General features: G+C 39.0%; 2 protein-coding genes and 2 pseudogenes across 5 annotated transcripts; all 4 read right to left on the bottom strand.

Annotated features, from left to right (window-relative positions):
• Positions 1-1,527: 1,527 nt before the first annotated feature.
• LOC111347599 (dCTP deaminase-like) lies at positions 1,528-5,207 on the bottom strand (annotated as a pseudogene).
• A 2,548-nt stretch (positions 5,208-7,755) lies between these two features.
• LOC148735187 (uncharacterized) lies at positions 7,756-9,493 on the bottom strand. Its single transcript, XM_088752885.1, has 2 exons — positions 8,751-9,493; positions 7,756-8,419 (listed from the first exon to the last, which is right to left on the bottom strand). Exons 1-2 carry the CDS (start codon positions 9,491-9,493, stop codon positions 7,756-7,758), a joined length of 1,407 nt encoding a protein of 468 aa, XP_088609011.1.
• A 953-nt stretch (positions 9,494-10,446) lies between these two features.
• On the bottom strand, positions 10,447-11,288 carry LOC148735186 (uncharacterized; annotated as a pseudogene).
• A 2,130-nt stretch (positions 11,289-13,418) lies between these two features.
• LOC148735185 (uncharacterized) lies at positions 13,419-19,020 on the bottom strand. 4 transcript variants are annotated; one of them, XM_088753945.1, is made up of 3 exons: positions 18,809-19,020; positions 17,915-18,114; positions 13,419-15,127 (listed from the first exon to the last, which is right to left on the bottom strand). In XM_088753945.1, the coding sequence occupies exons 1-3, from the start codon at positions 18,947-18,949 to the stop codon at positions 14,965-14,967; spliced, it is 504 nt and encodes a 167-aa protein (XP_088610071.1). In that variant the 5' UTR covers positions 18,950-19,020; the 3' UTR covers positions 13,419-14,964. The 4 variants fall into 4 exon arrangements, 1 of the variants encoding a protein (XP_088610071.1); XR_015998911.1 differs by lacking the exons at positions 17,915-18,114; positions 18,809-19,020 and adding exons at positions 16,444-16,512; positions 17,269-17,519 and having other exon boundaries at positions 14,948-15,127; XR_015998912.1 differs by lacking the exons at positions 17,915-18,114; positions 18,809-19,020 and adding exons at positions 16,444-16,508; positions 17,269-17,519 and having other exon boundaries at positions 14,948-15,127.
• Positions 19,021-19,615: the final 595 nt, after the last annotated feature.

Genomic DNA, 19,615 nt, shown 5'->3' with positions numbered 1-19,615 from the left:
GGACATCCACCGCGTTGAAAAATGTTTTGAAAAAGAAGCATGGTTGTTAGTTCTCGAAACAAGTAAAGAGAAGAACTGCAGAGACTTTGTTTGTTCTGTGTGCTCAAAGATGATAAAAGACGAATATGAAGGCAGCATTGCTTGTGACAGGTGTCTTATTTGGTCGCATTTCAAATGCACCTCACTAAAAAAGCGCCCAAAGAACAGAAACTGGTTCTGCACATCGTGCAGAATGAAATATGCATGATTATTTACAAATAAGTAATGAAGCAGGAGAGTCGACCACTAGAAATAGGCCTGATTTAATTATATGTATGCATGGTTTCAACCTTATCTTAGCGCAAGGTCATGACCGAGGCATATAATCTGTATGGTTTGGAGTTCACAGTTCCGCAAGGTACATTGCAAGAAAGGGAAGTAGTTTGGAGAAAAATACTATTTGAGATAGCGATACATTTTCTCGTCCCATTTCCTCTTTACGTCAAAAGTTTCATCGTTTATACCACTGCTGTAATAGTGTAATGTTCCTTCAAAACAACTTTCACTTTCCTAATTCGTAATGAAATGGTTTAAATTTTACCCTTACTTCGATTGGTCAGCACAGATCATTATAATCACATTTTATTCTGTTGGAGTTAGAAACACGAATATAGAGTTTCCCTACATATCTTAAGGAATGAATCGAATTTATATTATAGCTTGAACAATACTTTCTAAACTCAGAATATCACTGGAAACCTAGCCTCCAAATACAGCCGTCTCAGTAATTCACTCCGGCTTTCGCAAAATCATTGTTCAACATTCCATTCCGATGTTCACTACTGTTCAATGTTTATTGTCGTTTAATGTTGTTAACTTGACGAAAATTCAGCAAAGACTTAGATAGGGGGCTGTAATCGTTGGTGCACTCATCCAGCAGCCATCCCAGAGGGGACGGGTGACTCCGAGGAACCATTGGACATTTGTACAACGACATTTACAAATCCACTCCCACGAACATCATTGCTTCACACAAAAAAAAAAGAAAAAAAATATCGGACTGCCGGCCATTTAGTGTTTTTAAAAAATTGACCGGCAGTCGACCTGAAAAAAATTTTAAGTGTCACAAAATATGTTTTCGTACTCTGTGCTCGGCATAAACCAAGCGCTGGACTTGAGATCTCTAAATTATTTCAGGATCCCTTGACATTTCCTAATCGACCTACGATGGTTTGGATTAGCTTGGATTCTTTGATTTGATGATTTTTTAAAAAATATCGGACTGCAGGCCATTTAGTGTTTTAAACATCTTGACCGGCAGTCGACCTGGAAAATATTCTAAGTGTCACAAAGCATGGTTTCGTAATTCTGAGCCAGCATAAACCAAGCGCTGGACTTGAGAGCTCTAAATCATTTCAGGATCGCTTGACATTTCCTAATCGACATTGGTTTGGATTAGCTTGGATTTTTTGATTTGATGATTTTTTAAAACAAATATCGGACTGCCGGTCATTTAGTGTTATTAACACCTTGACCGGTTACCGGCCATATAGCCACAGCGTTAAAAAAAAACCATCAAATCAAGTTAAATCGGTAAAATGACGACACCAGGAGCAATCAACACACGTATGGAATAAGGTAAGCCATTTTTATTTAATATTTTCACTTTTAAGTATCTCCATGGATATCTTGTAGAAAATCCCATACAAATCCTTATAAATCGATATGCAAATTGTGTTCCTTGTGTGGTTCTTAAAGTGAGCTTGGGCCGCCTGTGTTCACATTTATCATCTTCAAAAGCAAACACTACACTTGTTTTGAACTCAACACATTATCTTAATCAATATCGTAAAGAGATAGCAGTTATTCAAAGTGAAGCTAATTAAATTACAGGTACACAATTTACATTTATCATCTTCAAAAGCAAACACTACACTTGTTTTGAACTCAACACATTATCTTATTCAACATCGTAAAGAGATCGTAGTTATTCAAAGTGAAGCTAATTGAATTACAGGTACAGTTCGCGTGTCTCAATTGTCTTATCGAAACTTGAGTTAGAGATTTTCGGTTATGGAATCCTAATGGACCAGCGTTAGTTCATTTCCTAGATTTCTCCTCCGTAACCTGAAGATTATCGGCAATCCAAGCTAGAAGCTTACTCATTGCAGTTATAATCAGGTGTAAATTGCGAAACAAAACTAGGGTCTGTAGAAGTGAAAAATAGGGCCTCTGCGGGAGTTGAAATCGCAATTTTAATAACTATCGGCAACGGCAGAGCTGCCTTCATTTAACCATGTGCATCAAACAGACGATGGGTGGCCGCAGTGGGGTATGAGTTGAAATCAAACCTGTCATGCCAAGTCAAATTTCCAGACTGAAATGGGCTTGAAGATTCAAGGTAAGACATACGATTTATTTTTGGAGGCATGCTTACTCAAGGCTATACGACTCTGATCCTTTAAACTTTTGAAATCGTGGGACGGGATACTGGGTAAAGGCCAAGGAATTTCCACTATAAAATTTGATGGGAAGACTACAAACATTCTAATTCGACGCATCTCAATCACAAAACAATTTTTCTCGGCAGGGTGAAGAGCCACAAAGTTCCAATGGGGAAGTTCATCAGATGCTTTAAATATTAACGGAAGCTTTATTGAATGAAAGCTTCTATGTTTTCTAAAAATGCCTCCTCTATTCGGTAAATATGTTGCAAATCTATTGCAGTAGTAAGCAGTGGTGTTCACAAATTATAAAATACCTCAAAACCAAAATAACAAATTAAACGACAAATGCATACAGCATCTAAATAAAAGCTTCCTCATTTATTCTGAGGCGCAGATCTACGACATTTTTTGAAAACTACGAACCTAGTATGAAAATTTCATATCGATTGCATAGGAGATGTTAGAAAAGGAGAGAGGAAAAAAAGGTAAAGAACAGATTGCACTACTATGAAAACATTCTGAAATGTTTTCGCGCAAAAATTATGTAAAACCTCGTGTTTTACTTTCATGCTATACCAAATGAAATATAGATATTCATTTGATTTACAAAGTTTGACATATTCAAAGAAGAAAACTTCAAACCCTCGCGTGTAGTTAATAAGAAATATTTCTGTCGCAGCTTATCCTTTGAATGGATACGACGCGTAAAAGCATAATTTAAGCTGCATTTCTTCTGCGAGGCAAATATCAAAAACTTTCCTGTAAGGGAAGTCGATCTTGCCTGAGTACGAGCCAAAAAAATAATGCTTAGTTGAATCTTTCTTATATTAGACAAAAAAAAAACATTTTTTATATCATTACTGAGTAAGACGGAAGATAATAATCTTACGTACGTCAATCTCAACAGATCTGTTACAAAGGTTCACAAAACCGTATCAACTTAACTCGATTTCATTTTCTTCCTTAGTTCTGGATAAGGCCCCAAACGCTTTCATTCTGTGGCTTTGAGTTCCATTTGGTAGCATTTTACTTCCTTTTTTTTAATGTATTCTTTAATTAGATTGTAGGAAAGATATCCTCCCTGACTCTTCTCTATCATTTCACCTACTACAATGGTCTTAACTCCCGTGAGCTTGATCATTGGTGCACATTCATCGCATGGAGGCTTGGTCACAAACAGGGTTCCGTTTGTCAAATCTTTGGCGTTCCTTACAAGCAGAGCGTTCTGCTCGGCGTGGATCACATAAGGGAACTTTTTTTGGTGCGCACTGTCGTCATCGGAAGCTCTTGGAAACTCACCATACAATGCCTTGGATGGAAAGCCATTCCATCCAAGAGACACTATCTCTGGAACTAGGCCTTTTACGATGACAGCTCCAACGCCTTTCTTGGGGTCATCTGTCTGTGTAGCAAGCATTTTGGCAAAAATTATCAAGTGGCGAGCTGTATCGAAGTCATTGTAAAAAACAGCGTCAGCAGTGTCACCACGAGCCACTCGAGAATTGGCGTCAAGCGTAACCTTCCGGAAAGAAACACCTTTGTCCACAGGGGCTTTGACAACGGCGATCCATTCCGTTAAGGATTTAAAATCCTTCTTAACCTGAATTTCCATCTCACCCTGGAAGCAAGGCCAATGAAGAACTTTTTGGGCTCTTACCGACCATTCGTCACTCCACCATTTTTTGAAGAGCTCATCTCGATCCTTGCTGATTTCATCTGACGTGATCTCTTTTGGTAGTTCCCTCTTCACTCTATCTAGGACCCTTTGGTCGACATAAGGGACGAAGACAGATTGACCAACGGAACTGGTTTTGAAGAGGTTGTCCACTGTTTCTAATTCTTCTTCGTTGTCCGATTCTGGCTGTGTCGGTAGATAGAACAAGCGCGAAACTCTAGACTGTACAAGAAGTTTAGCGCAAAGGGAACAAGGTTTTCGAGACACAAACACTTTACAGCCCTCAAGCTTCCCACAGTGGTTGATCATGACACGGGCGACACCATGAACACCATCGCGACTACAGTCGGCAGTCAGGACACGATCGGTTGGTAATACGAACACTACACCGACTTTGTTAACGTGTTTGGCATTGTCTCGCTGTTCCATGACCGGAAAACTTTCCATCCAAAGCGCTAATACCATGTACAAATTCTCTTTCTTCATTCGGGTCTCGCGCTGATTACTCTCTGTTCCTTTGGTCTCATCCTGAGGTAATGAATGCTGTCCACTCGCTGCGGGTGAACCAGTTGATGGTGTAGGTTCATTTCCTTGTCCTGATTTCTCCTCCATGGTCTGAAGATCGTCGACGATCAAATTTAGAATTTACCCACTTTTGCAGTTATAGCTAAATGTGAAGTGCTGCTAAACAATGCCGATATATATAGAGATTGCAAGTGTTTTCATATCATTAAAATTACATGAGTTTAAGATGGGATTGTCTCTACCAGCATTCTATAACATTTCGACTGCGATAGCTCAAAATAACTCATTTGTTCTCGTGGAAAACCTGCAATCGATTTTCTAGTTTGTTTACTGGGTATACGTCTACAATTGAGCTTTACTGTCATTCAAATTTCTGCTCTTACTATGCAAATAATACTTGTTTTCCGTTTGAAGTAAAATTGTTTACTTTCCTCGATAAGCCACAAACCGAGACAAGTTTCTTGGAAATATAAAGAAATTTCTCCCTCATAAATAATCCGCTAATTTGGTCACGTACACCGTTCCTCAGTACCAATTCGGTGAGGAATCCTTTTCTTTTCAGCGAAGTTAAGTCACTATACATAGTGATTTGACCGCTTTTGCAGTTATAGTCAAGTGTGAAGTCTACAATTGAGCTTTACGGTCATTCAAATTTCTGCTCTGAATATGCAAATAAGACTTGTTTTCAGTTTGAAGTAAAACTGTTTACTTTCCTTGATAAGCTACAAACCGTGACAAGTTTCTAGGAAATATAAAGAAAATTGTCCCTCATTAATAATCCGCTGATTAGGGCCACGTACACCGTTCCTCAACACCGATTTGTTGGGGAAAATCCCTTTTTTTCAACGCAGTAAAGTTACTATATATAGTGATTTCACCACAAATAATCCAGACTTAGGGTAAACGCTCGAAAATGCGCGAGCGTTCTCTAAATGGTGAAATAGCCACTGAAAGTGATGAGAATTGGCGATTGTATCGTAAATGATGTGGTTCAGTGAAAGTGCTGACAGCTGGTTAGATTGTGTATTACCGCAGGTGGCCCAAGCGTATCTGCGTTTCAGATACATCACTCAATTGGTTGGTCACAGATTTCGCAAATTTCTAATTTTCGAGCTACTAGAGGTATGAACAAGCCTTGGCTTCACTTTTCTTTTTCTCTCTTTACCACTGTCATAACCGCGAACTTTTATTATTCCGTTTTTAATGGAAAACAAGACAAACTTTGCAATCCTTTCTTAACAAAAGTGAGTTTGCATTTTTCTAGAAATGCAAACTCACTTTTTCTAAAAATGCAAACTCACTTTTTCTAAAATTATGTTTATTTTTATGGCAACATTTATACTTCTCCATTTTCTTCATAATAAAACTGTTAATGTTTACAATCCTGGATCCAACAATGATTTCATTATCCTTTTCATATTTCATCATTTTCAGGAAAATTCTCGGTCATTTCATTTATTAGGAATCAAACTCAATGAGAAACAAATCGCGGCACTCAGAGTTACCCATTTAAATATTCCGCGGAAAAAAGTAAGACCTACCGAGCGGACTCGTGGTCGACTTTGCTGATGCGGTGTCAACTTCAACATCTTCCCTTAGGTCTTTAAGCCCTTTTGCCAGTAAATTAATCTGGTCGTTTGTAAGTTCTTTATTTGAAGGGTTTTTTATGTGCGTTTTGTTCGCCTCTATTTTGATAGTTGAACGTGTTTGGCGTCTGACTTTTCTGCGCCCCCTGCGTTTGTTAGTTGCTAGCCGCTTGGCGTTTGAAATTCGTTTCTTGCCCCTTTGTTTGTATTTGGAGTCAGAAAATACACGTGTGTACTTTTCAAATTCTTTTTTCTCCATTGTCAGAAAATACACGTGTGTACTTTTCAAATTCTTTTTTCTCCATTGTTCCTAAACTTTTCATCATACAGCCGAACTGAGCGATTTGTTCCTGGAGATTAACAGCTATTGTTTTGACTGTCTCGATCGTTACATTGTCTTCATTGCTTTCATCATCATCATCATAGTTTATTTAAAAAAGGAAGCTGAGGGATAGGCAAGTTATTACGTCCTGATGTGGACCTGCACCAATTAAACTATCAATTAATAAAAACCTAGTTAGTGAATAAACCGAAAATGGGTATGTAAATAATGACAATTAGAAGAAATAAATATTAATAGCAATACGGAGTAAATGTTAAAAGCATTTAAAGTCAACAGATTCGTTGGAAACGCTGCGGGAAACTTTAGCAAAACTGACAGATTTCAGAATTCTCTTATTTTCCCTGAGTTTTCTCTTGAAAGAAGTTAAGTTTGAACAGTTCTTGATGTCTTCAGGAAGGAGATTCCAGGATAGTGCAGCTCTGTGCTTAAACGAAGATCTTCCCATTTTTGTTCTTGGTCTATGAACCTTAACTTTTAAGGATTTTCTTAAGTCATAAGGAGTCTCGGATTTCACTATTAAGTCATTTAGAGGCTCGATGCTATTTCCATGATAGATATTGTACGTAATAACTAAAAGTCTCCTGATGTAAAATAAAACAATAGAGTTCCAGAGTGGAGCGTTCATGATGTCATCACTGTAGATGCTATGGGGTAGGTTATAAATAATTCTAGTAGCTCTTAAATGAATTCGACCAATATCATCCGTCAAGGCTGAAGAACAAGACCCCCAGAATACAATGCCATACAAAACGCTGGGGATAATAGTTTTATACTAAATGTTTTCTAAGGTTGGCATCGGTAAAAACTTTATCCGATTCAGTACTGCGACTTTGTTGCTAAATGACTTACAAACGTTCTTTATGTGCTCCTGCCATGATAGCTTGCTGTCAGTTGTCACCCCAAGACATTTAGATGATGATTTGTACTCAATAAAAATATTACCAAAGGCCAAACGTGGCAGGGGGCCAATAAAGTTCTGGCTAGAGATTATCAGGGGTTCACATTTCGATTCGTTGGCGATTAATCTGTTAGATTGCCACCAGGTGTACAGCTGGTCTAGTACAGACTGGAGTGTTAAGATGATATCGTCGATGTTGTTCCCAATTGTAAAAATAGTGGTATCATCGGCAAACATAAATAATTCACCACTAGTTATTGATGCTGGAAAATCGTTTACAAATATTGAAAATAATTCGGGCCCTAGTATTGAGCCTTGAGGAACTCCATGTGTGATGGTTTTGGGCTCGGACTGATATCCTGATATTTGGACAAATTGCTTACGTGCACACATGTAGTCGGTAGCCACGAAAGTAAATCGCCAAATATCCCAATGGCCTTTAGCTTCTCTAGAAGGATGGTATGGTTCACTGTGTCGAATGCTTTTCGAAAGTCAATAGAAAGCACGCCCACTTTCAGGCCCTTGTCTAGCGCATTTTTCCAGGTTTCTGTTAGGTGAAGTAAGAGGCTTTCAGTTGAATAATTTTTCCGAAAACCCCACTGTCTATGAGATAACAAGCCTTGTGTGTTCAAATGGTTGTTCAAGGTATAACTGACAACATCTTCTAAGATTTTCCCAGGGATACTGAGGAGGGAGATAGGTCTGTAGTTGTTCACTTCTGTTGGTAAGCCTTTCCTAAATATGGGTTTAACACGTGATAATTTCCAGCTTGAAGGGAAAGATGCATCACATATACTCTTCCTGAAGATTGGTAAAAGAGTGTGGATAACGGGGTCACCAATCATGGAGAGGACCCTGGGGGATACTTGGTCTGGACCAGTAGCCTTCTTGGGGCTAGCAGCTTTAATCAGTTTGTTTTTTACCAGTTCCCAGCTCATGTCAGTTTTGTCCCTGGTAGGAGTGACTCTAGTGATAAAGGTGTTTATAGACGACAAGATCAAAGGGTCAAGTTGCTTAGTGAGGTCTTTGCCGACATTCGCAAAAAAGTCATTTAATACTCTGTCTTCTCTAAGTCATGGGTTATTATCTCCTCGTTGTAATCACAGATTGGACCGATGTTTTTAACTTCATGTTTCCTCAAGACTTGGTCGGTCAATTTCCAAAATTCATTAGAATCAGTAGCTTCATTGAATAATTTTTGCCAATAATCAGCTTCAGCACTTCTTAGTAGCTTCTTAACCTCATATCGCTTCTGTTTGTAGAGACTCCATATTTTGGGGTCGCCTGATGACTTTACCTTTTAAGGAGCTTGTATCTTTTGTTCATTTCTTTCCTGATGGAGGTGTTGATCCAAGGAAGAGCCTTATCTCTTATTTTAGCATCTCGTGGGGGTGGGTGGTGATTTAGGATTTCATTGTATAGACAGTGCCAAGCGTCTACACTGTCATCGATGTCGTCGAATAAACTAGTTGTATGCCAAGGAGCCTGGTCGAAGTCACTTCTAAGTTGTCTTGTGTCTAGCGAGTTATAATTCCTGGTTGGGATAACTTTGGGTTTTGCATTACCTCTTGCAACTTTAAAGACTGCGAATATTAGATGGTGGTCAGAGATACCCAGGTCGATGGAGCCAGAGGTTTGGATTTTTGAGGGCTGACTAGTGAACACGAGGTCAATAAGTGACTTGGAGTTGGCACTAATACGGGTTGGGCTGTTGATAATGTTTTTTAGTCCACAGCTACATAGAATCCATCGTAGGCGTTTTCCATATTCGGATTCCCTATTGTTAGGTTTGTGCAACATATAAGAGTTGAAGTCGCCAACAAGGATTACATTTTTTCTTTTCAGCCAGATATTAGTAATCAGGTCTCTGAAAGAGTGGAAAAAGGAGGAGTCATCAGGTGGTCTGTAGACACAGCCAACAAGGAATGATTGGGATCTCATGGTGATGTTCAGCCATGATGCTTCTAAATTTGGTCTTTCCCAAGAAACAGAAGGGACTCCTTTTAAGCTTTTCTGCCAGTCTTTCAGCTTTTTAGGCATGCAAGCGATGGAATATCAGTTTTCCTCCCTCCGCAAAAACCAACATTCCAAATTCCTATTCGATCTGGAAACAGTGGACAAGAAGAGCCACCCAGTGGAATGTCCATTGCCAAATTATTTATTTATTAGTATTTACTTTTCGTAGTGACTGCGTCATGTTTACTCTTGACTGAGCCGGAAGTTGATATATTCAAGACATTGCAAACGACATTTATGAGTGTTTTTTTTTCCAATTGACGTTTCAAAATCAATTGTTAAAGCTCTACAGAGCTCTTTTAGTTTTGGTTTTGTTGAACCGGAGACTTCTTTGTAGGTTTTTGGATATTTCTGGCAAGGCTTACTTTTCGAAGCACAAGACGCCATTTCTTTTTATCCCGGTTATACCCAAGGCGCGAGGCATTATCGGTATGCGCAAGAAGAGAATTGACCAGTTTCGGCAAGAGTTCTGCCATCAAAACATTTTCTTACCTGCTTTCAAGAAGTAAACTTTTCATTTTTGTTTCTTAAACAACCAACCACTTCCAGTGGAAACAGTAGAGATACACGGCAACTTTGAAACGCTAGTGGCGGCCATGTTTAGTTACAACTCGCCCCCGGATCTGATCGCGCGCGCCATCGCTTATTTCTCTAGCGCGTACGAGTAATTTGCTTCCGTGTATCTTGGAATCCATTCTCCTCGCGGTCAAAAAAACCCTTTCGAGCTATGTTAGGTATTCCCTTTAGACCCCCAAATCAACGATACTCAGGAAAATTACTGAGTACCGTTAATTTCTAAATTAAGTAAACAATTCACTAAAGACATAAAACTGTAAAAACGAACGATAAGATCCGACGTTTCGGAGTAGCCATGACTCCATTATCAAGGAAAATATAAAAGATCATACACATTACAACATATAAAGCGTTTTTGGTGCGAAAAAATAACACAAGAGGGTGCGAAGATCATAATAATATTATAGAAATACTTTCGCACGAATGGAGTCTGATTGCACGTTGAGATTTGGCTTTGACGCTCTTATATAAAAAGCATTTCGTACACTAAAAAGTCCAATTTGTTTCTGCATTTCTTAAGCGCTTCGAAACGCTTTAGCAGGCCCTGGAGCATTTTCCTGTGCATGTTCTGATAGTGTTTGGCAATGGCGGAGGATTGCTGTTTATGTCCTTTTACACGATTATGTAAATGTCCCCCTGTGTAACCTACATAACCCGCATCACGCAGGTCACATTGAGAACCGCACTGCTCATTTACAATTGGTGGCTTTGGTTCCTTCACATTTAATTCTTGTTCGATTTGTCGGCTCACAAACACAGGCTGGATGGTGTGTGTACTTTTAGGCTTAGATCCTTATAAGTCGTTTCCTCACAATATCTGTTGAGATTTGGTCTTTAAATGGTAAACCTTCTCGGACCGTGTCGTTTGTCTCTTGAGATGGTGATAAAGGCTGCTGTTGGTCGCAAATTTTGGAGTCAACGAAGCTTTTGATGCGGGTCACATTCGTCGGAAAAATGTGTCCAAGATGAAGGTAAACGATGTGCTCGATCAAGCATAGTTCTTAGTAAACCCTTTTTGTAGCGATTGTCGACATGACGTTTGAAATCAGTATTCTCACGGTTGAAGTATCCCAAACATCTTGTTAATTCTACCATCAAACGTAACAATGATTTGCGAGTCAACAGTGAAGAGTTCCAAAATTCCAAGTTTGCGAACAGTACAGGTGTAAGCATAAACTATAAGGGTAAAACAGTCTTCAAACATTAAATAAAAGTTTGGGACCCTCAAAGCAAGAGATATTGACCATGGCAAAGTGGGAAAACATTCAAGGTTCAGAAAACCCACCGTTTTTATATAGGAAATATATTTACATATTTCTGAAAAGCGTGGGAACGGTCAAATTTCCCGGTCAGAGTTTGCAAATAGTTCAGCTCTACAGTTTAATTTCCAGGCACCAGTCACTTGATTGTAAGAACCCCTGATTGTAAGAACCCCTTACTGTAAGACCCCTGATTGTAAGAACCCCTGTTTGTAAGAACCCCTGATTGTAAGAACCCCTGATTGTAAGAACCCCTTACTGTAAGACCCCTGATTGTAAGACCCCTGATTGTAAGAACCCCTGATTGTAAGAACCCCTGATTGTAAGAACCCCTGACTGTAAGACCCCTGATTGTAAGAACCCCTGACTGTAAGACCCCTGTTTCTAAGAACCCCTGATTGTAAGAACCCCTGATTTTAAGAACCCCTGATTGTAAGAACCCCTGATTGTAAGACCCCTGATTGTAAGAACCCCTGATTGTAAGAACCCCTTACTGTAAGACCCCTGATTGTAAGAACCCCTGTTTGTAAGAACCCCTGATTGTAAGAACCCCTGATTGTAAGACCCCTGATTGTAAGAACCCCCGATTGTAAGAACCCCTGATTGTAAGAACCCCTGATTGTAAGAACCCCTGATTGTAAGAACCCCTGACTGTAAGACCCCTGATTGTAAGAACCCCTGACTGTAAGACCCCTGATTGTAAGAACCCCCGATTGTAAGAACCCCTGATTGTAAGACCCCTGATTGTAAGAATCCCTGATTGTAAGATTTCCCGACTGTAAGAACCCCTGATTGTAAGACCCCTGTTTGTAAGAACCCCTGATTGTAAGAACCCCTGACTGTAAAAACCCCTGACTGTAAGAACCCCTGATTGTAAGAACCCCTGATTGTAAGACCCCTCATTGTAAGAACCCCTGACTGTAAGAACCCCTGATTGTAAGAACCCCTGACTGTAAGAACCCCTGACTGTAAGACCCCTGTTTGTAAGAACCCCTGATTGTAAGAACCCCTGATTTTAAGAACCCCTGATTGTAAGAACCCCTGATTGTAAGAACCCCTGATTGTAAGAACCCCTTACTGTAAGACCCCTGATTGTAAGAACCCCTGTTTGTAAGAACCCCTGATTGTAAGAACCCCTGATTGTGAGAACCCCTTACTGTAAGACCCCTGATTGTAAGACCCCTGATTGTAAGAACCCCTGATTGTAAGAACCCCTGATTGTAAGAACCCCTGACTGTAAGACCCCTGATTGTAAGAACCCCTGACTGTAAGACCCCTGTTTGTAAGAACCCCTGATTGTAAGAACCCCTGATTTTAAGAACCCCTGATTGTAAGAACCCCTGATTGTAAGAACCCCTGATTGTAAGACCCCTGATTGTAAGAACCCCTGATTGTAAGAACCCCTTGCTGTAAGACCCCTGATTGTAAGAACCCCTATTTGTAAGAACCCCTGATTGTAAGAGCCCCTGATTGTAAGAACCCCTTACTGTAAGACCCCTGATTGTAAGAGCCCGATTGTAAGAACCCCTGATTGTAAGAACCCCTGACTGTAAGACCCCTGATTGTAAGAACCCCTGATTGTAAGAACCCCTGATTGTAAGAACCCCTGATTGTAAGACCCCTGACTGTAAGACCTCTGATTGTAAGAACCCCTGACTGTAAGACCCCTGATTGTAAGAACCCCTGATTATAAGACCCGTAAATGTAAGGCAATCCCTGAGTGGAAGGTTTTGATCTGGTTGTAAAGTATGAATTTGAAGCTCCAACATAAATCAGAAATTTACAACTCTTATATGATCTGTATTAAGACCCTTGAAGATGTGAATCAAACATAAAACCCTGAAAGTATGGTACACATTTTAGGACCAATGGGTTGAATACAATCACTTTTCATGTATTTGTTGAGAGGTCAAGGTTTAGGGTTAACAATAGTTTAAAATTTATCTGAAAATGTTGCATATTCGAATCCATTGTTTGTAATATTGAAAAGCACAGAAACCCATTTGGGATCATAACTATTGTCAGTAGCAAACCTGCTCATTCCCACAGTCTATCAGGCAAAAGGCAAAGAGATTGGAATAAACCTAGTAAGTAATTAAAAGGGTCATTGCAAATAAGTTTCCAAAGTTTATTTGAAATTTATTAAAAAATTACAGATATTGAATACACTTTGCCTGGTGCTAAACCTGGACCTTATTCACTTTGATTATATTTGTATTGACAGCATTAAAATACATGCAAATAGACAAACTATTAATAATATATCTCATCACGTTTTTTGAAGAAAGGAAGGGAAATGAAGTTTAACTTGGATAAAACCCTCATCCACCACTTGCATTACAACTAAGTTTGTTTGAAAAATTTATCCATGCAATATAAACAAAAAGAGTTTGATGTTTTCTACAGATTAATATTGAGATGATGACACTCAATATAGGCACTGAGTGCCTACTTCCTAACAACCTATGAGCCACTCATTCTTTAAGACACTCAACAAAATCCTTACATCTGAAATTCCTGTCATTAAAAATAAGCAAGAGGTAAATAGTTAATGCTTTAAAAAAAATGTGTGAATTACAATATGGGTATTGAATAAATATTTCATTAAAAAGAAGTACAAGGGATAATCAAAATCAAAAATTGACAACTTCTTTAGCATATTTTCCACTATAATAAAATTTCCACTCTTTGAAATTATAGGGGTACCATGAGAGACCTTTATGATGGATTAAAAATTTGCTTCTATTCTTCGTAGTATATATGTATTTATTGATTCTGGAGAATTAAGTTCCTAGTTTTTACATCAATTATGGATAAAAAGCTCTCTCTGTCTATGTGATGTATAGACTTTATCAACAAGTATTTCTGAGTTTAGCACATTTGCAGTTATTTACAATACACATAACTTCCACTCCTCTCCAACCAGATTTAATTACATGTATTTGGATGATTTAAAATTTGGTAAAATCAAATAAGGCTGAGGAGTTAACCAAACACTAAATTTGGCCTGTGCTATACTATGGATGTAACATTAACGAGTATAAATTAAAATGAAACAAAGGTAGCTTTAAATTCAATCATGTCAGGGAGGTATGAATTAGCTTAGTGTATTGCCAATTAATCCAGCCAAATTATCATGCTCATGTTCTGGAGACAAATCTTAGTTATTAAATTTGATGCAAAAATTTTGTTAGACTTTTGACATCATCTCAAATTTTGTTTTCAATTTTTTTAAGATTTCATAGAGGGATGCAGTCTCATTATAGAATTGCATAATTCAATAAAAACTTGCATTTTGATGGTTCATAAAGCGAGGGATTTAGCGTGGAATTGTGAGTGGAAAATGAGGCTCAGTGATACTGTTTTGCATCTTTTGTTTTGCACTCAGGACAAAAAAAGTATATCATTGCTGTTTTCTTTACTTCTTATTAACTTTTATTCATCCATATGATTCAAGGAAAAGCCATACTTGACTCACCAATTCCACATCAAATTGCATGCCAAAAACTAATATTGCACAAATTGCAAATTCCCTCATCAGGTAATTAATTTTCCTATAGTAGCACTTTCTAAAGTTGAGGAGTGAAGAAATTCAATTCAATTAAAATAGTATTACAAGCTTCAATTGAAATAGTGTTACAACTTTAGGATGAAATTTCTTTAATCCTCAACAATTTCGGGTACTAGCATCTCTAATTTCATTGTTGCATGTGTTGTGTTTTGAGGCATTTTATTGGCAAGCCTCACCATCTTGCCTTCTGACAGTTTCACCACAGGCACTATGTAAATTCTTGCCTTGTCACCAGCTTTCCTCAAGGTACAACTGTTGATAAACGAGATAAATGCCGTTACATGACAATGAAATAAGTGTATGAAATGTTCCTAATGACATAGTCTGTCAATTAACTGCCTTGAATACAGGGTATTTAAGTGATTACATTCATTCCTAACAAGCCACCTTTTGAATAAACCAGGGCACAAATCCACACCCATCCCTTAGCACAAAAGTGCTCTTTACTTATTTCTCCCAATAGTCCATTTTACAGTTGTGTGCTTGGTTGCCAAGCCTTTGAACAGGAGTGAGGCTAAGGGTGACCTTGTTATGATACAAACCTTGCTGCCTTTCAAATGTAAATCACTTTGTTATCATGCTAAGTAGATACAGGTCTCTATCATGACAAGGTCACCTTCAGCCTCACTCCAAATCAAAGGCTTGGCAACCAAGTACACAACTGTAAAATGGCCTATTCTGAGGATATTTTCGGGCAAATCAGTGCTCCTCGCCTCAATTTATGTCTACAGTTTTATTTCTTGCACATACCTTAACCACTATCTAATACTGTGAAGTTTAATTCATGGTGGGGCTCCCACGTGCACGAAGCGCGTATGGGGCAGACCCCCATACCCATGGAATAATTATGGTTAACCTCTTTTCGTTTGTTTTTCACGTGCCTGACCGAGCATACGTACGTACATGCGTACGTGCCTTCAACTTCCACAGGTAGGGTAGGGGAGACTATCAAAATGAAGGGAGGGGTGTCTCAGGCAAGTTCTGGCATTTGCACTTCTTTTATGTTATCATTAATATTATGAACTTGGGAGCTCCGCTTTTAGGCTTGGCTAAAGCTATATATTACGAATAAATGGATCGGGAGTAAGAGAATGTGTATTCTCAAGTCTAATTTTTCTCTGCTTACCAGGCAATTATCTAACAACATGTTACCCTTTTTGAGAGACAAAAATGAAATGTATGTGTAAATATGGCACTAAGGTCAGTCAGGGGCCCTCTCCCTCCCCTAAGTCTCCTAATGTATCTGATGTTCTTCAACTATATCAAGGTTCTCAAGTCATTGATAATAAACTCATAAAGGCTGAAAGTTTCTAAAGAAACTGTTTGGGGCTGCGTCGGTGGGGGTAACGAAGTAATTTGAATATATCAACAAAGTTGAAATGGTAAATTGGCCACCATTACTATTATAAAAGCCGACGTTTTGAGCATTAGCCCTTTGTCGAAGTGAATAGAGGAATTGTGGGTTGTGTGTGCTTTTGAAGGCAGAAAAAGGAGCTACATGATTGGTGGGAACATGGCAACGAGAAAAACACGAATAAATCAGTGGAATGAAAAGCGTTCGTTGATACCTGTGGGATTTAGACTGCCGGTTTGAAAGATGAGCTTTTGTTCAAGAGTTTTCTGGCTTTCCGGGCTACCTAGGTGTAAGGAAAGACCGCAGATTGCCATGTGTTGCTTAGAATGATTAGGTAAAAGCAACGTAATCGTAACGGTGGCCAATTTATCATTTCAACTTTGTTGATATATTCAGATAATAAACTCAACCTGTTTTAATTAAATAACTGCAGTTCCTGAAGTTTAAATTTTGGATGTGTCAATTTTTTTCATTCGATTAATCACATTTGATGCTGGTTATACCAGAATTAACGTAAAATCTTCTAGGGATAAGAGCAAGACATTAAAGTCCCTTTTTTGCTGCTTGCAAACAAACAAGGTTTGGAGCCCATTTCTCTTGGTGTACGAAGATCGTTCTGAGAAAGTGTGTGGACAAAACGTGGCCTACCCTGTGGCCTACCCTACGGCCTACCGGTGGTCAGATCTTTAAAAGGATAGCATTGCTGGAAACCTTTCAACGTTTTCCTGAGTACTGTCTTACCAACGAATTTCTTCTGTTGTTTTGGGGGGCCACATTCCTATCAAAATTTCTTAACCTTCTGATAGAATAACGAAATCGAGGAACAGAAGCCGGTTAAACGCAACTTTTGGGCAAACATCATCATATCAGCTCTCCTTTCAAATTAGTGCAATACTGGCCCTTTCTTTGGAAAAAGCAAGTAAAGTTTGCGAAATGTTTACGACGGCGATGCGTGCGTGTCCCGGGGTGCTCGTTGCAAATTCAATACTCTACAGCACTTAAAAAATTGGCCTGGCACGTTATGTTAGCTTTTTCTTACCCGGATATGCTCTCCGATATAACGCCGTTCCTGATTACATTTTTACACTAGCACTCCACTATATGTCACCAACTGACCGCCATTTTCCATATCCTCTGCGACGCAATTTTCCCTTTCGTAAACGACCGTTGCCATTTTGAAACGGTCGTTTCCATTCATTATAAAATGGCAACGACTGTTTCGGCAAATGACAACGACCGTTTCAAAATGGCAAAATTGACCTTTTCAAATGGCAACAGCCGTTTAGGAAAGGAAATACGTCTGTGCGACCACGCAATATATTAGCCCCACCTCTCCCCTCCCCCTCAACCTACCGGTATAGTTGAGTGCTGTGATATTTACAGTGTTTCGTTCCCTCGGACGTTGAAAATCGTGTTAGCGACCTCTTAATATACCCTTTTGTACGCCAGCGTATTCGTTCGACTCTTACTGATTTTATTTTTATGTTCTTAAAAATCTGCCTACCGGTAGGCCATACGTTAGGCCATAGGGTGGTCCACAGGGTAGGCCATGGCCTAGGCCACGTTTTATCCACACCCTCTGACTGAAGTTTATTTGCTTTCAGTAATGAAACTAGGATACATAGGGTCTACTCTGCAGCAGCAACTGACTCTGATATGTTCATTGTCAAGATTTAGAAACTTACCTCACAGATACGCACGCTGAATCAGCACCTTGGGAGTACTGAAGATAAGTGCAGTCATTGGTGTCGACCAGGATACACCACTGTCTCTCCCACTTTTCAAATATTGGAGAGCGCATTACTGCATTCTGCTTTGCTGCGGGTAATGTCCAGGTGAATATAGTAACCATTCCATTTGGTGTTGGTTTTATGTTTTGTGGTACCTGAAAAAAGAAAATAATATACATACTTTTGAGATAAAACATATGGAAAACATGTCATGTAAAGTAATGTGCCTAGCGAGTTTCGTAAGGATTTTCGTATGTTCCCAGGCGCTCCCTATTTTTAGGAGCTCCGTAGACTTAAAGGCGAGGAAAATCTAGAGCGATGAGCAAAATGTACCACATGTTACACCAGGGAATTATTCTATCATTATTTCAAACCAGTACTTTGGCTATTAGTTGTCGTAATAAAACCCTAAGCCTTTTTGCAGTATTGCATCGATCGCCTAGGGCGTGGGCGAAAGACGAAAACGACGCGCACAAAACCACGATATTATGGTCAACAAAATGGCCAACGAAATGGCTCGTTGCTTACAAAAGCGAATTTTAAAGAAACGGGGGCAAAAATTGATCCTTAAGAATAGCTATTTTATTTCTTAGCTCGTGGGGGAGGAAGATTGCGTGACGAGCCCAAAGAACGTCTGCGTAGAAGGCTATTGCAACGCGAGCTTTGTTAAAAGTGACTGAAACTGTTTAATTATATATGATACATTTAAAGGAAACAAATTTCTATTGCATTAAAAAACTCCAACCCAAATTATGGCTTTTTTGAGTTAAGAGCAAAAAGAAAAAAGAAAAAAACGCTAACAGCCGATACCCACCCCTCCTTTATTTGCACATTTTATCATCCACTTACCTTAGCGAGGACGTTCCAGAGAAGTTTCTGGCGTTCCTTGGTCATTAAGGACAAATGTTTTCTTTGGTTTCCCTCCATGTGTTCCTCCTTGTTTTTCCTTCGTATTGCCTTTTCGCAACCTTTCATAGCGCAGATACACATTCTTTCTCCACAATCAATCGAATGAGATGGTATTAAACTCCTTTTGAAATAAAAAGAAACCTTGTCAAAAATGACATGCAGTATTAATCATCTCACATCCTTATGCCGTGTTTTGCTTCTTACTGGTACAGCTTGTAACACCAGGCTGTTTGAGAGCTGAATGATTAATACGTTACATAACCTCTAAGCAATCAGGCTACTCGGAAACATCGGATGATATGATTCCATCGTAAGCGCATTTAAGGATAATTTTTAACAGGATAGGTTACTCTTTGGATCATCATAATTGAAAGTATACTTAAAGTGCACCTAAACCCAAAATTTTTTTTTCGCCTAACGAAATAAGCTTATTTTTTGGAGTATTTCTGTGCAAAAATTTTTTAATTTGCTCAAATCTTTAATTTTCTATGCCCAGTCAAAATACGGAAAATCGGCCGCCATCTTGCCCCACGACCGAGTTTAAAGAAGAATGGCTCTAGCGGGTAATGTGACGTCAAATCGAGAACACGAAAGTCTGCATCTCACACATTTTCACTTGTTTGGGAAGATTGTCGTCGATATTGTCCGAAATATGCCGACTAGGTATGTTGTATGAAGAATGTATGAAGCGAGATACCCTCTTGCAAATTTCGCACGTTGCTGCATCCTTCTACAACACACTTAGTG

This window comes from Stylophora pistillata, chromosome 3 (genome assembly GCF_964205215.1).
Source record: "Stylophora pistillata chromosome 3, jaStyPist1.2, whole genome shotgun sequence".
Classification (NCBI taxonomy): Eukaryota; Metazoa; Cnidaria; class Anthozoa; order Scleractinia; family Pocilloporidae; genus Stylophora; species Stylophora pistillata.
The sequence above is the reverse complement of the archived record's forward strand: the minus strand, read 5'-3'. Positions and strand labels throughout refer to the sequence as shown.

Bases quoted from the DNA above. Each gene is read 5' to 3' on its own strand.
- LOC148735185 (XM_088753945.1), bottom strand. From the start codon at position 18,949: ATGTGTATCTGCGCTATGAAAGGTTGCGAAAAGGCAATACGAAGGAAA. The intron at 18,115-18,808 runs GTAAGTGGATGA...TTCTTTTTTCAG, and splicing joins TCTGGAACGTCCTCGCTAAG to GTACCACAAAACATAAAACC. The intron at 15,128-17,914 runs GTAAGTTTCTAA...GTTTATCAACAG, and splicing joins TCAGCGTGCGTATCTGTGAG to TTGTACCTTGAGGAAAGCTG.
- LOC148735187 (XM_088752885.1), bottom strand. From the start codon at position 9,493: ATGCCTAAAAAGCTGAAAGACTGGCAGAAAAGCTTAAAAGGAGTCCCT. The intron at 8,420-8,750 runs GTAAAGTCATCA...CTTTATCACTAG, and splicing joins AGATACAAGCTCCTTAAAAG to AGTCACTCCTACCAGGGACA.